The following is a 17,180-nucleotide window of genomic DNA, read 5'->3' as shown; positions in this document are numbered from 1 at the left end:
ATGAACAAATAGTGTTCGTTTTACTAAATTTGAGAATGTAGTGAGGGTCAATCCTTAAAAACTGATGCACTATAAAAAGAAACCTGAAACTCTCACCTGATCATCCATAAGCGATACAAGAGGTGAAATCACCAAGGTGATGCACTTTGACCTCTTGGCATACAAGTATGCAGGTAACTGGTAGCAAAATGATTTCCCCATTCCAGTGGACAGCACAACCAAAGTGGAAAGACCTAGTTTGATGACAAAGAACAGAAAAGTTTCCATACTAGCACATTAGGCACTTGTGTAAATGCTGTTTTCAAGCATTACATTTTAATTAATTGTTTAAGTTGTACAGAAATGTTTTATTAATCAGCACCTACGGGACCAGGAGTGTACCTGTTGATCAAATAGCCCACATAACTGATGCAAAAACACACACTAGGTAATAGAAACGTAACGCAGGGGGTTTACATATCATTATACTTGATTTACAGCATAAATCACTTCAATAACGATGCAACTTAAATTTAAAAAAAGACTTATTAGCAGACAGCCTTCTCACTCGCACCCTCAGCTGCCTACTCAGACATCATAGAGATTGTGATAACACAGTGAGCATCTGGTATTTCAGGTGTATGATTATTGCTGGTTTAATCAAGAGTGCCAGTTCACAAAGTGCCAGTTAAAACAATGTTTGCTGTAGATACTTTATACGCAGAAGCAGAGAAGATGTGTCTCATTGTAATTGTCACAAGGAAACCAACAATTCAGGAGAAACTTTCACTCCGCTCATTTCTCACCCCTGCAGCCTCCATATTGAGTGGCCATATCTTTCATCCCTGGTTGCAGAGCTTTATTTCTTTATTTTAATTCATTAAAGGGAAGAGGGTGTCACTGGCTAGGCAGCATTTATTGCCCATCCCTAGTTGCCCAGAGGACAATTCAGAGTCAACCACTTTGCTGTGGGTCTGGAGTCACATGTAGGCCAGGCCAGTTAAGGATGGCAGTTTCCTTTCCTAAAGGACATTGGTGAACCAGATGGGTTTTTCCAACAATAAACAATAGATTCATGGTCATCATTAGTTTCTTAATTCCAGATGTTTTATTGGATTCAAATTCCTCCATCTATCGTGGCAGGATTCAAACCAGTGTCCCCAACATGTTATCTGGGTCTCTGGATTAACAGCCCAACAATAATACCACTAGACCTTTGCCTCCCCCATAATCATTAGTTGACAGTCTGGGTTTCCATGTAGTGCCAATAGTTACAGTATAAGCAGACATGCCCACTGGAGAGATTGCACCTACTGTTGCCATGGGTACATTATTCAAATATGGTCACTATTTGAACAGATTTTTTTTTCTGACGCACCTGATAAAATCCTCATCACGGTTAGTTCCTGGCCTGGTCTGAATGAATGGAACCCGAGCTCTGACAGGGCTTCAAATACCTCTGCTGGAGTAGCTGATAAAGAGGGTTTTAAAAGAAAAGATTAATAACCACAGTGTAACTAAAATCCTGTCCCTTGTGTCAGCTGGTAGCACACGACACTGAATCACAAGGCACATGCCCAAAACAAAGAGTACATGAACAGCCCTGAGTGAGCACTGCACTTTCAGACGAGTCATTAAACCGTGGGACCAAATGCTGTCTCAGGCCAATGCAAAAGATTGTATGGCACCATTTCAAGGAAAAGCAGGGCACCTATCTCTGGTGTCTTGCTAATATCTATCCCTCAATCATCATTACCAAAAGGCTTTCTGGTCATTATTATCATTCTGCTGTTTGAGGCAGTATGTTCTTTAGAAATTGTCTGCCCCATGTTTTACCTGACAGCAGTGTACACTGCTTGACACATCCTGAAAACTTCTACAGAAATGCAAAACCTTTTCATCCTCATGGTTAATACATTTTTCCCCCCAAGGGAAAATAGTCCATTTGATTGGCTAGCCACAAACTCCACTACTCAGAGGATCCTTAACATTTTCAAGACTCAATCTCTACGTTCTGGAGCAATAACTTCCGCTCCAAGTCACACCCCATTCTGACTTGAAATTATGTTGGGACAACATATCCATCCTAGGACAAGCCAAACAGAGAAACACACAAGAATTCCTAGAAGCATGGCATTCCAACCGGAACTCCATCAACAAACACATTGATTTGGAGCCCATCTACCACCCTCTGAGAAAAAGAACAGGAAATGACATCACCAACGCAGGAAATGACATCACCAAGCCAAGGAAACCTAAAAACAATTAGAAAGTCGGACATAACAAAACAGCGCTTCACCGGAGGCTCACTGATGATGTTACCTAGAATGGTGATGAAACGTCTGAAAACAAACCTTCCAGCTCAGCGAGTAAACTCACATCCAGCAATTATATTAGACAATAAGTCTTGGCCTTGCAAATAATGTCCACATCACATGACAAAATATTCATCCATACTTTTATATAACTAAAGCTTCCCTCAGGATCAGCCACTTGTTATTCTGTCCCTTTAGGTTCAAAGTAAAGGACAGTTCCATTTGTGGGAATCTCAGCAAACAGAAAAAAGACTGCGCTTAACCATAATAAATTGTTACAGCATCAGGGATAGACAGAAATTCATTTAGATATTCACCCAGAACTATGAATAAAATAAGGTAGTCACACAACTAAACATTACACGAAGAGAAACAGTCCCTCTGCAATACCCTCTTATGCACATCAGGCATGCAATCTCCTCCGGGGTGATAATCAAATCATTTAGAAATATGATCTTTTCTCTCATACCAGGCTCACATACATTTTTGGACATGATACCCAAGAAAGATTGGAGTGGGGAGGAGCTATAAATTCATTCGTGGGATGCGGGCGTCGCTGGCTTACAGCATTTATTGACCCTGTCTCTAGTTGCCCTTGAGAAGGTGAGCTGCCTTCTTAAACTGCTGCAGTCCACGTACTGTGGGTTGACCACAATATCCTCAAGGAGGGATTTCCAGGATTTTGTCCTATTGGCAGTGAAGGAACAGCAATATATTTCCAAGGTGCTGTATAAGGATCCCTTGTGAATTTTTGCAGTGCATCATGTAGATAGTACACACTGCTGCTACTGAGCATCAATGGTGGATACTTGTAGATGTAATACCAATCAGGCAGGCTGCTTTGTCCTGAACAGCATCAAGTTTCTTGCGTGCTGTTGTGGCTGCACCAACCAGAAAATTGGGGAGTATTCCATCACACTCCTGACTTGTGCCTTGTAGAATTATTCACTGAAATATTCCTAGCCTCTGACCTGTTCTCGCAGTCACTGGATTTATGTGGTGAGTCCAGTTGAGTTTCTGATCAATGGTGATAGCGGGGGAATTCAGAGATGTCAAGGAGCAGTGGTTAGATAGTGTCTTATTGGAGACGGTCATTGCCTGGCACTTGTGTGGCGTTCATGTTACTTGCCACTTGTCAGCCCTAGCCTGGACATTGTCTTGATCTTACTGCATTTCAACATGGACCGATTCAATATCTGAGGAGTCATGAATGGTGCTGAATATTGTGCAATCATCAGCGAACATCCCCACTTCTGACCTTTATGAAGGAGAGAAGCTTATTGATGAACTGGCTGAAGATGGTTTGTTGAAATGCAATTAAATCTCATACCTATGACCTTTCCATCCTCTGCAAGACCGTAGAGAGGTTCCACGGCTGGTGGGGCTTTTGGTTTCTCAAATGTCGGACAAGCAGTGTTCAGTTGAAACTCAGCAGCAGTCGTTGGTTCAAGTTGCGCCCTTGCATTATCTGCAGCCAAGGTGCCTGCAATGGAAGTGTCAGAGCAAGAACGTGAGTTAAAACAGTGGCCTAGGCATATAACAGGGGCCAGTTTCAGAGTCAGCAGCCCTAAATAGTAATTACATGAAGAAAAAGGGTTCATTTCAAAAGCTTCTGTAAGGTGGAAAACTGGGTCATGATTTATCTCCAACCAATTTTCATTTCTAATGCTGTCAAAAATCAGTAAACTACGTGGTCAATTTTAAGTAACTCATTCGTAAGAACGAAAGAACTAGGAGCAGTAGTAGTCCATCTGATCCCTCGAGCCTGTCTCACCATTTAATAAGATCATGGCTGATCTTTTTGAGACTCAGCTCCACTTAACCTCCCACTCACCATAACCCTTAATTCCTTTACTGTTCAAAAGTTTATCTAGCCTTGCCTGAAAAACATTTCAGTGAGGCAGCTTCAACCGCTTCACTGGGCAGGGAATTCCACAGATTCACAACCCCTTGGGTGAAGAAGTTCCTCCTGGCCTCAGTCCTACATCTGCTTCCCTTTATTTTGATGCTATGCCCCCTAGTCCTAGTCGCACCTGTTAGCGGAAACAACCCCCCTGTCTCCACATTATCTATTTTCTTCATAATCTTACATCTTTCAATAAGATCTGCCCTCATTCTTCTGAATTCCAGTGTGTATAATCCCAGCCTACTCAGTCTCTCCTCGTAAGCCAACCCTCTCAACTCCGGGAATCAACCGAGTGAATCTCCTCTGCACCCACTCCAGTGCAAGTATATCTCTTCTCAAGTAAGGAGACCAAAACTGCACATACTACTCCAGGTGTGGCCTCACCAGGACCCTACACAGCTGCAGCATAGCCTCCCTGTTTTCAAACTCCATCCCTCTAGCAATGGCAGACAAAATTCCATTTGCCTTTTTAATTACCTGCTGCACCTGCAATCCTACTTTTAGTGATTCATGCACAAGGACACCCAAGTCCCTCTGCACAGCAAAGTGCTGCTATTTTTTTACCATTTAAAACATAGTCCATTTTCCTGTTATTCCTACCAAAATGGATGACCTCACACTTATCAACTTAGTATTCCATCTGCCAGACCTTGTCCACTCACTTAGACTATCTATATTCCTCTGCAGACTTTCAATGTCTTCTGCACAGTTTGCTCTACCACTCATCTTCACGTCATCTGCAAATTCTGACACTCCACAATTAGTCCCCACCTTCAAATTATCTATGTAAGTTGTAAACAATTGAGGTCCCAACACTGATCCCTGAGACACACCACTAGCCACTGACCGCCAACCAGAAAAACACCCATTTACCCCAACTCTTTGTTTTCTGCTGGTCAACCAATCCTCTATCCATGCCAACATATTACCTGTAATACCATGAAACTTAATCTCATGTAGCAGTCTTTGGTGTGGCACCTTGTCAAATGCCCTCTGGAAATCCAGACACACCACATCCACAGGTTCCCCATTGTCCACCATGTAAGTAATGTCCTCAAAGAATTCCACTAAATTAGTTAAACATGACTTACCCTTTATGAACGCATGCTGGATTTTCTTAATGGGTCAATTTATATCCAGATGTCTTGCTATTTCTTCCTTAATGATAGATTCAAGCATTTTCCCTACTACCGAAGTTAAGCTAACTGGCCTATAGTTATCGGCTTTTTGTCTACTTGCTTTTTTTTCAAAACAGTGGCATCATATTGGCTGTGGGAACCACTCCAGAGTCCAATGAATTTTGGTAAATAATTACTACATAATTCCCTACATTACAGGCATGAATGCAAAATTCCAGGAAGGTTGCCTAAAAAGTATTAGACTGGCCAAATGGGAGATTTCCCGAGTGTATCCATGGCTGGTTCCATTCCATTAATTATCAACACTCTCCACTGCTGAGAAAAATCCCATGTCCTTTGAGGGAAACCAGACCATTCACAGATCCTGGAGAACATTACTAAGGTCTACCTGTCCCTTCTACAGTTGGATTTTCATTTGTACTGCTGTACTTACAAAGCTCATTCCATTCCAAATTGCAGACCATCAACCTGCAAGAATCAACTGGTGATTCTTCAGTCATGTTGACAATGAATCAGACCAACTCTTCCATTCAACCACAGGCATAATGTGATTTTAAAAGGGTTCTATATTTTCTTCTCCTCCGTCCTCTTTCTTTACACTGCACATTGAAAATGAAACTGTTTTTTATTGAAACATGAACCATTTGCTTCTCAGTCATGTCACTTACCCCTCACAGTGTTATGCATGGATGTCAAACGAGCTACTTCCTCCAGGGTTGGTAATGGGGCAATGTCATCATCTGTCATCTCAGACATTTCCACTTTCTCTTCAGACGCTGCTTTAAACCCAGTGTTAAATCCTGAAACCAAGAATAACATTGGCAATGTTATGGCACTGTTCAAATATTATAAAATGGTGTTTAGTATCACTTCTATGTCGTAAAATTTCCAGTCCAGAAACAAGAAAGTTACATTAACAAGAATTACTGTAACATTTAAGTTTCGTCTGGACATGTGGCAAACAATAAGTGTGATTGAGGTTAAGGGGATTACCAAGTTTTATGCCAAGTGGTCTTTCATCTAATAAATGGAAAGGGGATAGGAAGGTACTTCAGTATTTCTGGCTTAAGACCAACATTAAACAGAATACTTCTTCCCACACCATGAGTCATTTTCAGGGCAACAGCCTAAACAGTGAAAGGTCACAGAACTGCAAGGAGAACTTCTTCACTCGAAGGATTATAAATCTGTGGACTGTGGAATTCCCTGTCCATTGAAGCAGCTGAGACTACTTGTTGAATGTTTTTAAGGCAAAGTTAGGTATATTTTTCAACAGTAAAGGATGTAATGGTTATGAGGGCCAGCAGGTAAGTGGAGTTGAGTCCACCTGAATGGCACAGAAGGCTCCTATTCTTATGTTCTAGGCAGTGATAAATTTCAAGAGGGCAAAGACATTGTTTGGACATGCACAATGTAGACAAAATTTAATACAGAGAAGAGTGAAGTTATTTATTTTATCAGGAGTAATGAGAACATGCAGGGTAAAATGAATGATTTTACAAGGGTACTATAGGAGTTGGGGGTCCCCTTTAAAATTATGTTCTTAGTATTCCATGTTTAGTACTTCACGTGTCGCATGAGGCTTCCTTTCATTGTGTTACAGTAGTAGCTAACTTCTACAAATGTAAACAAAGATTATCATGTACCACATTACTTGATTGAGAGTGCAGTGTTTTCAAAAATGTTGACTCTCTGCTAGATCTTCCAGCTTTCTATAACTAAATGCTTCTAGTTAGTTTCAGTTGTTTCTTGTCTCTGTACTCATTCCTTCAGAATTCAAAAGACAGAATTTAAGACTAGATTTGTTTATAATACGTTTTACCTTCCTTCATTGACAAGCTGTAAAAGCACGAGAACAAACACTCTCATTCCGATTTTTAAAAGGGAAAAATGGATAGGTCTAATCTGCTTCCATGTCTACTTGTTGAACAGCAACCTTGCTCCCACCTCATTGCCCCTAATCAAAACAAAAGGTTGTTAAATTCATATGAAAATTTACTAAACAAAAATCTGGGATAATAAATCCCAGATTCCTTTGGGATTCTTGAACCTCTTTCTTCCAGCTGGCTTCATTTGTTTCAATGCATACCAGCTTAACCACTCGACTTGTCCCCAACAGGCACAGTTTAAACAGAATCAGGCTATTAGCATGTCATCCTGCACTACCTCAATCTCAGCAATCAGCTTTTTGGCAACAACTAAGCTGTGAACTAGAACCAGCAACAGAATGCAGGAGCTTCAGGAATGTTTATTCACAAGCAGCCCTAATCTAAACCACTGATCCCAAAATCATCCAGAGGCCTGGGTGTGAAGAAGAGTGGAGATATCATCTCAGCCGAGCTGGTGAAACATGTCCATGGGTTCCTGACTGTAGCATCATGCTACTTGTTTGGGCTCTTGCCTGGTCAGGCGGGGCTGCCGACTGTGGATTCCCCTCATTACTATAAAAATCACTGTATGCTTGTTCTTGTAGGGAAAATAAAAGCACAATGCACAACCTCTGAAAGGTAGGAATGTTGTGACTGAATACACTTACCCTGACCACTGCAGTTCTTGGCCCAGTGACCTGTTGCCCCACAGCGGAAACACATGTCTCCCTTTCTGCTGAATCGACCAGCACCACCACCAAAATGTTCCCCTTTTAGATTCCACTTCTGCTTCCAGACCTTTGGATATCCGTAACATGAGAAAAACATATTAGTAAACTACATTTGTTTACAATACCAAAAGAGCTGTGGATGCTGGAAATCAGAATCTAAAACAGAAATTGCTGCAAATGCTCAGCAGGTCTATATGCATCTGTGGAGGGCATCAGAGTTAATGGATGCGAGTTTGCTCGCTGAGCTGGAAGGTTCGTTTTCAGACGTTTCGTCACCTTTCTAGGTAACATCATCAGTGAGCCTCCGACGAAGCGCTGGTGTTATGTCCCGCTTCCTATTTATCTGGTTAGGTTTCCTTGGGTTGGTGATGACATTTCCTGCATTGGTGATGTCATTTCCTGTTCTTTTTCTCAGGGGATGGTAGATTGGCTCCAAATCAATGTGTTTGTTGATGGAGTTCCGGTTGGAATGCCATGCTTCTAGGAATTCCTAGAAGCATGGCATTCCAACCGGAACTCCATCAACAAACACATTGATTTGGAGCCAATCTACCATCCCCTGAGAAAAAGAACAGGAAATGACATCACCAACCCAAGGAAACCTAACCAGATAAATAGGAAGCGGGACATAACACCAGCGCTTCGTCGGAGGCTCACTGATGATGTTACCTAGAATGCTGACGTAACGTCTGAAAACTAACCTTCCAGCTCAGCGAGCAAACTCGCATCCAGAACCTCAACCTGAGCTACAAATCTCCTCAAAACTCGCTATCAGAGTTAATGTTTTGGGTCCGGTGACCCTTCTGGACCAGAAACGTTAACCCTGATTTCTCTCCATAGATGCTGACAGACCTGCTGAACCTCCACATTGTTTTCAAATTCTTTCATCAGCTGTGAATGTAACTGGCAACACCAGCATTTGTAGACCTTCCCTAATTTGCCTTGAACTGAGTAGCTTGCTAGCCCTCTTCAGACGGCAGCTGATAGCCAACTATATTTCTGCCGGTTTGGAACTACGCTTTGGAGAGACTGGGTAAAACCAGCAGATTTCCTTCCCGAAAAGATTAATGAACTAGATGAGATTTTACAAGAATCAAGAAGAGTTATGATGATGCCCATTACAGAGATTGGCTTTCAATTCCGGATTTGATGAAGTGAATTTAAATTCCATCAGCTGCTGTTGTGGTGCATACAAATTCATATCCACAAAGCATTAGCCTGGATCTACAAGAACAGCGATTCATCCACACAACATGCTTGATGTTGATGTTGTTCTGGCAAATGTTTCATGTTAATCAAAATTAGCAAGTAATGGTTCATTCCCAAGAGAAACAATATACAGATGTGATTCATTGCATCTCAGGCAAGATGCACAGAACTCAAAAGGTTTGTTTCTTTCTGATCAATCACATCACTGCTAATATCAAGGGTCAGGTCCTTGCCCTTTTTAAAAAAATCTTTCAAATTCTGTAAAACCTGCAGCATTCCAAGTATTAATAACAATCAAACCAGGAAGAACACAACTGCATTGTTTCCAAACTTCCATACTGGTAAAATCTTTCACCTCAAAAAGGGAGAAGCTACTACTTTAATATTCATCAAAAGAAACGTCATGGCCAACAAATGTTTTTGACAGAAAACAATTTAAATAAAGTACCTGTCTGCGAAGAGATGCTCCTCGTAACACTCCACCTCTGACATGTGATTTCTTCTTGAGGTTGATTCTCACAAAGTTGCCATCCTTTTTAGGTTGTGTAACTCTAAAACAGATTATAAGCAAAACTATAAATAATGGCTAAGAAGACTGGTGAAGCAATCAAGGCTTGATGTGACTACAATGTAAACATCTGCAATAGAAATCCTTTTCTCTCAGTAAGCTTGCACTTACATCAAGTATATTGCATCCATTCATTCTCCTTCTTTCCGCTGCATATTACTTGTTCAAAGAACTCCAATAAATTGGTTAGACATGATCCCCCCCCACCCTTTATAACACTATCACTCCCCCAGATTACCCAAATATTTTTTGGTAACCTGCTACACTGTCCTTAGTAATAGCTTCTAACACTTTCTCTCTACAGCGAAAACCTGTTCAAAATACCTCTTCAGTTCATCTGCCATCTCCTTATTTTCCATTACCAATTCCTCAGATTCATGTTATATCGGACCAGTGTTTACATTTTTAAAAAAGTATCAATGACGTCAGAGAGTCATACAGCACAGAAACAGACTCTTAGGTCCAACTCATCGACGCTGAACAAAGTTCCCAAAATAAACTAGTCCCATTTGTCTTGTGTTGTCCTTATCCCTCCAAAACTTTCCTACTCATGTACCTATCCAAATGTCTTTTAAATATTGTAACTGTACCACATCCTTTGATATTTCATTCTATATACAAACAAGTGCAAAGGGCAACTGTGTGACGAAGCTGCCCTTGGGTCCCTTTTAGTCTTTCTCTTCTCATCATAAACCTATGCCCTCTAGTTCTGAACTACCCTACCCTGGGGAAAAGACCTTTACTATTCACCTTATCTATACCTCTCAACATTTTATAAACCTCTGTAAAGTCACCCTTCAACCTCCTATGCTCCAGTAAAGGAAGTCCCAGTCTATTCAGCCTCTCCTCATAATACAAACCAAATTTCCAGCAACATCCTGGTAATTATTTTCTGAACCCTCTCCAGTTTACTAATATTCTCGCTCAAGCAGGGTGACCAGAACTGTACACGGTACTCCAAAAAGTGGCCTTACCAATGTCCTGTACAACCACAATGCGACTTCCCAACCCATACTCAAATGGTCTAAGCAATGAAAGCAAGCATGCTAAACATCTTAACCACCCCGTCTACCTGCGACGCAACTTTCAAAGGACTATGTACCTGAAACACAAGGTCTCAGTCCACCCTACCATTAATTGTATAGGTCCTGCCCTTGTTTGCTTTACCAAAATACAATACCTCACATGCATTAAAATGAAATTCCAACTGCCACTCTTCAGCCCGTTTGGCCCAACTGATCAAGATCACTTTGTAATCTTAGATAACCTTCTTCACTGTCCACTGTACCACCAAATCTTGTGTCATCTACAAACTTACTAACCATACATCCTAATTTCTCACCCAAATCACTTACATAAATGACAAAAAACAATGGACCCAGCATCAATCCCTGCAGAACACCGCTGGTCACAGGCCTCCAATCCAAACCCCAAACCTCCAATACCACCCTCTTTTTCCTACTGTCATGCCAACTTTCTTTCCAATTGGAAAGCTCTCCCCAAATCCCATGTTATTTAACTTTACTAACCAAGCTACCACGTAAAACCTTATCAAAGGCTTTATTAAAGTCCATGCAGGCAATGGCTAACTCTTTACCTTCATTCTTTTTGGTTACATCCTCAAAAAACTCAATCAAGTTTATGAGATACGATTTCCCACGCACAACGTCATACCGACTATCCTGAATCAGTCCTTGCCTCTCCAAATGTATTTAAATCCCATTTCTCAGAATCCCATCCAAAAACTTCCCCACCATTGATGTCCAACTCAGTGGTCTGTGGTTTTCTTAAATAAAGGCACAACATTGCATGCAGGTAGGGGTTATTGGTTCCAAGCCTTCTCCACTATACTGTCCACCTGCGACTCCACTTTTAAGGAGCTATGAACATGAATCCCAAAGTTTTTTTGTTTAGGCAACACTCCACAGGACCTTACGATTAAGCGTGTAAGTTCTGCCCTAATCTGCCTTTCCAAAATGCAGCACCCCAAATTTATCTAAATTAAACTCCATCTGGCTCTCCTCACTATACTGGCCCATCTGATCAAGGTCCTGTTGTCCTCGGGGATAACCTTCTTCACTATCCACCACGTTTCCAGTTTTGGTGTCAGTGCAAACTTATTAACCATGCCTCCTATGCTCACATCCAAATCAGTTATATAAATGGCAAAAAGCAGTGCACCCAGCACTGAACCTCGTGGCACACTGCTGGTCATACGCCTCCAGCTGAAAGGCAATACTCCATCCAAGTTGTCTATATCCGAACTGTAGTTACCTTACTTCTGAAAGCCTCCCCGTGTCAGTCCCTTTGCCTGCAAACAGTCATACCATCAAAACATTCTTAATTGGAGTAAGGCAAGTTAAGTTTTATACAAGGCCTATCGGTTTCCGTAGCTACGTGCAAACTAACAGAATTATGATGTAACAAGGTGTAGAGCTGGATAAAAACAGCAGGCCAAGCAGAATTAGGGGAGCAGGAAAGCTGACATTTCAGGTCTGGAAACCTTCTTCAGAAATGGGGGAGGGGAAGAGGATTCTGAAATCAAGAGGGGTGGAGGGGGTGGGCAGAAGATGGATAAGGGAGAAGACAGGTGGAGAGGAGACGGTCAGGTCAAAGAGGCAGGGATGGAGCCAGTAAAGGTGAGTGTAGGTGGGGAGTTAGGGTGGGGCTTCATTAGTCTGGGGAAGACAGACAGGTAAAGGGGGTGGAGATGAGGTTGGTAGGTAGGATGTGGGGGTGGGGCTTGAGGTGGGAGGAGGGGATAGGTGGGAGAAAGGATAAATAGGTTAGGGAGATGGGGATGAGCTGGGCTGGTTTTGGGATGCATTGGAGGGAGGGGAGATTTTGAAGCTTGTGAAGTCCACAATGATAATAGCATTGGGCTGCAGGGTTCCCAAGCGAAATATGAGGTGTTGTTCATGCAACCTTTGGGTGGCATTTTTGTAGCACTGGAGGAGGCCCAGCTTGGACATGTCGTCCAGGGAGTGGAAGAGGGAGTTGAATTGGTTTGGGACTGGGAGGTGCAGTCGTTTGTCACGAACTGAGCATAGGTGTTCCATAAAGAATTATGATGTCTTTAGAAACTCTTGCTATCTATATTTCTTGCTCGTTTTCTCTTGTACTCTAATTTTTCCCTCAATCTTTTAGCCATTTGTCATTTGGAATATGAAAAAGGCAACCTTGTCTCCTGCCATCCACCTTTGCTTTTCATTTAATTTCAATCAGTTATGATCTCTGACAGCTCATGTATTTCAAGATTACAACTATAGAAACGTATTTCATGCGAAATCTGAAATTAGTACACTTAAGAAAGCACTGAAGTAACAGCCCAAAAAGATTACATTCATGGAACATTTACTATTCTAAAGTACATAATGGCATTTCCTCTAATTGGAGCAGGACACATGGTTCCACCTGAAGCTTGGTCTTATAATAGATATACTACAACTGTAACCAATTAAAAAATTTGTTCTGTTCAATTAAGTTTTAAATTAGAAAGCAAAACAACGTCCAGTATACCTTTCTCACATACCTCTGATATGGATTGCTGGATCGGTGTCTGTACCTACCTCACTACACTGCTCTTCTGGCCCTCTGAACAGAGGTTCCCCTCTTCCAAATCTCCGTACAGATTCTCCTTTGGCAGCTCAGGTTTTGGTTTCCACTCATCCGCATTTGCATCTGGGCTGTTGTCATCCGCCACAGATTTGCAACTGGCTCTGAGAATTCGCTTCTTCCGTTTCTGAGCTGTGACAGTGTTTGAAGGTTTCGTTGCTTTTCTGCGTTTCTTGGCATTGCCTTCGAGGTCTTCACAAGCGTCAGCACTCATTGCATCTGCTGCAAATGTCCTCTGTCTCTTTTTGCTGCTTGTCTTCAGATCTTGTGAGCCTTTCCCAGCATTTAGCTCTTGAGAGTGCTCACAATCAGTTGCTATCTCTACTCCATCACAATCTTCCTGCGAAGATTCTTGGGTTTTGCAATTTCTCTTTTTACTGGTCACTGAGTTAGTGTGTATTTGATGCTCCAATCTAGTTCTTGCTACAATTTGTACAGTCCCCGTGCCAATATCTTTTTGGCAAGTATGATCATCTTGGAAATAGCCATTCCCTAATTCTGCAGGCTTTTCAGAATCCCAAAAATCACTACTGGAAACTGACAGGTCATCATATTTAACTTTTAAAGAGACGTTACCCAATGAGGAAGGTGTATCATCAGCTGAAGGAGATGAAGCAGAGACTGAACAGGACCCCTTATTGACTGTTGGAAAATCACTTTGATGCAGGGACTGCTCACTGACCACTTGTACTGTGTCATTCAGGTTTTGAGGTTTGTGATCAGTTTGTGAAGTAGAGTCACCAAATGAAGGAAGTTTTCCATGATCTGAGTTGAAACCGTATTTTCCATTGGCTAGGAGTGAAGGTCTGCCCAATATGGGCAATCTAACATCTGGTTGTGTTATCTCCTGGCATCTATCTAACCAGCCGAGGTCAATGGAGGATAATCTCCTGGACACACACTGTTGCAATTGCTGTAGTTTATTAACAGTCTGGGGAGTCCTTGTCTGGGTTCGGAGTACTTTTGATGGGGAAATATCTTTCATGGCAGGATGCAGAAATTGCAGTTGATCAGATCCATTTGGAGAGTCTTGAGGTGCAGGCTGCAGATCTTGAGCAGACTTGAGGGTGGCAGAATGTGCTCGAACAACTGGGCCGTTCTCCCCATCATTGTTCTCTTTGGACAGCTGTGTCCTCCTTGAAGTAAGCAACTTACGGAGAGAAATTGGTCTTTCCTGTCATATATTAAATAAAAAGACATTCACTGTTTTTGCTCTGGTCTTTTACTTGTACTAACGTTCAAAACATTTAAAATTCAAGCAGCTAAAACTATAAAGTCTCTTAACAAATCTCACCGAAGTTGCAGCTCCTGTGCTCGCCATGTTATACTTTCTCTGAATTCATTAAGTGTGTGACAGAAACAAGCCAAATGACCTAGCAAGTCTATGTTTTCCCTTCTGGATAAATTACCCAATTCAAACCTCATTCTGTTCCTTCTTCCCGATCGCCCTTAAGGCTCTCCTGTTTCAAATAACTATATAATTCTGCTTTCAAATAATTTGTGGACTGTGTCAAGTTTGTAACAGAAGATTGCACATTCTACACCTCCAACCCCCTCTCCAAAGACAGATTTTCAAGCTTTCTCTGTGACTGTTCACTCAGAGGGTCTGATATCAGCTATGTCACCGGGTAAATACAGCACTGGTCACTAACACGTTCCACAGACAGAGCTACAGCGCAACTGCTACTGAAGTAGATACCCTCCTTAGCCAATGTAGGCCATTTGATACATGTGACACAGAGGGTGCGAAGCAGCGAACATTTACCTGTCCTGTTGTTCGAAGTTTCTCCTTTAATTTCATTCCATAATACTGGGCCGATGCTTTTGGAGCACTGTGCTCCTTTGGCGCAAGCTCCTGAAACTTTCTGTTCTGGCGATTAAGGTGTAATCCCCAAATATCACATTCAGAAGCCTGGAGACACAAATCAGGTGAACTATTTTTAAAAATAAAAACATAGGCTCCCTCCTCAGTTTCAGCCAGTGCAAAAGTTGGTCAATAGTTACTTAATAAGACATTACACTGGAAGGCTCAGCCAGTTATCAAGCCACAAAATAATGATGATTCACAGTTTAACTTGATTCACGCCAGTTACCAAGCAATGCATGGACCAGATCACATGGTGATTTACTCAATGCCTGTTCTGTTCTTGCCCATTGTGTGAAACAAATCTTGAATGGTAAATATTTTCCACTTGGTTCGGATTTCTCTACTAGAGCAATTAGTTTCTCTATATCTAACCCATCAATACATTCAGAATCATGAGTCTACATGACAGCACTGAAGTTAAGAAAAACATAAAGAGCAGGATTAACTCAAATAGCCCATGGAGGCTGCTCCACCATTCAATAGCCTGTAACTTTGTTCTCCCTTCTGGTGCACATAACTGCAGAATCCTTGTCAAAAGTCTGCACATATACGGGGCTAGTTAGACAAAAATAAAAACCCAGCTGTCACTACTCACTGGGAAAAGAGAATTATACTGATCCTCAGAGGAAATTCCATATCTCTATCTTAATTTTTAAACTGTGTCCCCTAATTACATAGAAACTAGGAAGAAGCTGCCAAATCAACCATTTGAGTCTGCTCTACCATTCAGTATGACAATGGCTGGTCCTCTACTTCAAAGTCTTATTTCTGTTTTCTCCACATAACCCTTGATACCACTAATATCTAAAAAAAAGTATCTCTTTCTTGACAATATTCAGTGACTTCTATAGTGGAGAATTCCACAGATTCACTATCTTCTGAATGGAGAACTGTTTTTCTAATCTCAGTCCGAAATGGCTTACCCTGCATCCTGAGACTGTGTCCACTGGTTCTAGACTTTTCAAACAGGGCAAACATCCTCCCTGCATTAGCTTACAGCTTTGTTAGAATGATTTCATCTTTCATCTCACCTTTCTTAACTCTAGTAAATACAGGCCTAATCCAAACATCTCTACTCAAAAAGACCACCTTGCCATCCCCGTTAGTGGTCCAGTAATTCTCTTCTGTACTCTTGTCTCCAGCAAAAATGTCCTCTGTTAGGTATGGAGACTGACACTACAGACAATACTTTAGATGTGGTCTTAAAAAGGTCCTATAGGACTGCAGTAAGACTTCCTTACTTCTGAACTCAAATCATCTTGCAATGAAGGCCGATACACTATTTGTCACCTTAAACTGCTTGCTGCACTTGTGTCTTGCCTTGACTGGTGGACAAGGAAACCAAGATCCCTTTGTACCTCTACATTTCCCAATACTTCACCATTAGACAGAGATAGGGAATTTCCTCTGAGGATCAGTATAATTCTCCTTTCCCAGTGAGTAGTTTTTAGCCACATTGCAGATGCAGTACAATGTATTTGCTCACACATTCAAACTTGTTTGAATTGATTTTACTTTTGTCACATACCAAGATACAGTTAAAAAGTATTGCTTTACATCCTATCCAGATAAATCATACTGTTGAGGTAGCCCCTGATCAGAGTAGCAAAAATAAAGCCGCAGCACTGCCTGCTGTTGGTATAAATATGGCTGCATTAACAGAATTAGCTTGCCTGCTCCAGCTTTTAAATGAGATCAATAGTTAGCATAATGATAGCTTTGAGAAGGAGTTATCTCAAAGTAACAGAGTCTGTTTTGAACAAAGAATCTTACAAATTAATATGCAGAGAGTTTTGCACAAACAGCAGCTGGTCACGGGAACAATTTGGTGAGAAATGTCTGAGAACAGACAGTCTGAAGTTTGTAGCAAGCATTAAAGAGTAGGATCCCACAATGATAGAAAGACTGTAAGTATGGGATTATAGCTTTTTAAAGTCTAGGAGATCAGACAAGTTCATTGACCTGTGAAAGTGATTGAGTTTT

General features: G+C 41.5%; 1 protein-coding gene across 5 annotated transcripts in view; it reads right to left on the bottom strand.

The window, feature by feature from the left end:
* The window catches only part of recql4 (RecQ helicase-like 4), a 75,111-nt gene that overhangs the window by 41,469 nt on the left and 16,462 nt on the right, over positions 1–17,180 (bottom strand). For all 5 annotated transcript variants that reach the window (XM_059640468.1, XM_059640465.1, XM_059640473.1 and 2 more), the window contains 8 exons: positions 15,096–15,242; positions 13,285–14,504; positions 9,596–9,698; positions 7,876–8,005; positions 6,008–6,139; positions 3,625–3,777; positions 1,358–1,450; positions 97–233 (listed from right to left, as the gene is read on the bottom strand). In XM_059640468.1, the coding sequence (XP_059496451.1) occupies positions 97–233; positions 1,358–1,450; positions 3,625–3,777; positions 6,008–6,139; positions 7,876–8,005; positions 9,596–9,698; positions 13,285–14,504; positions 15,096–15,242 (2,115 nt within the window). The remainder of the gene's footprint in view (positions 1–96; positions 234–1,357; positions 1,451–3,624; positions 3,778–6,007; positions 6,140–7,875; positions 8,006–9,595; positions 9,699–13,284; positions 14,505–15,095; positions 15,243–17,180) is intronic.

The sequence above is a fragment of the Stegostoma tigrinum genome, chromosome 2 (genome assembly GCF_030684315.1).
Source record: "Stegostoma tigrinum isolate sSteTig4 chromosome 2, sSteTig4.hap1, whole genome shotgun sequence".
Lineage (NCBI taxonomy): Eukaryota > Metazoa > Chordata > Chondrichthyes > Orectolobiformes > Stegostomatidae > Stegostoma > Stegostoma tigrinum.
The sequence above is the reverse complement of the archived record's forward strand: the minus strand, read 5'-3'. Positions and strand labels throughout refer to the sequence as shown.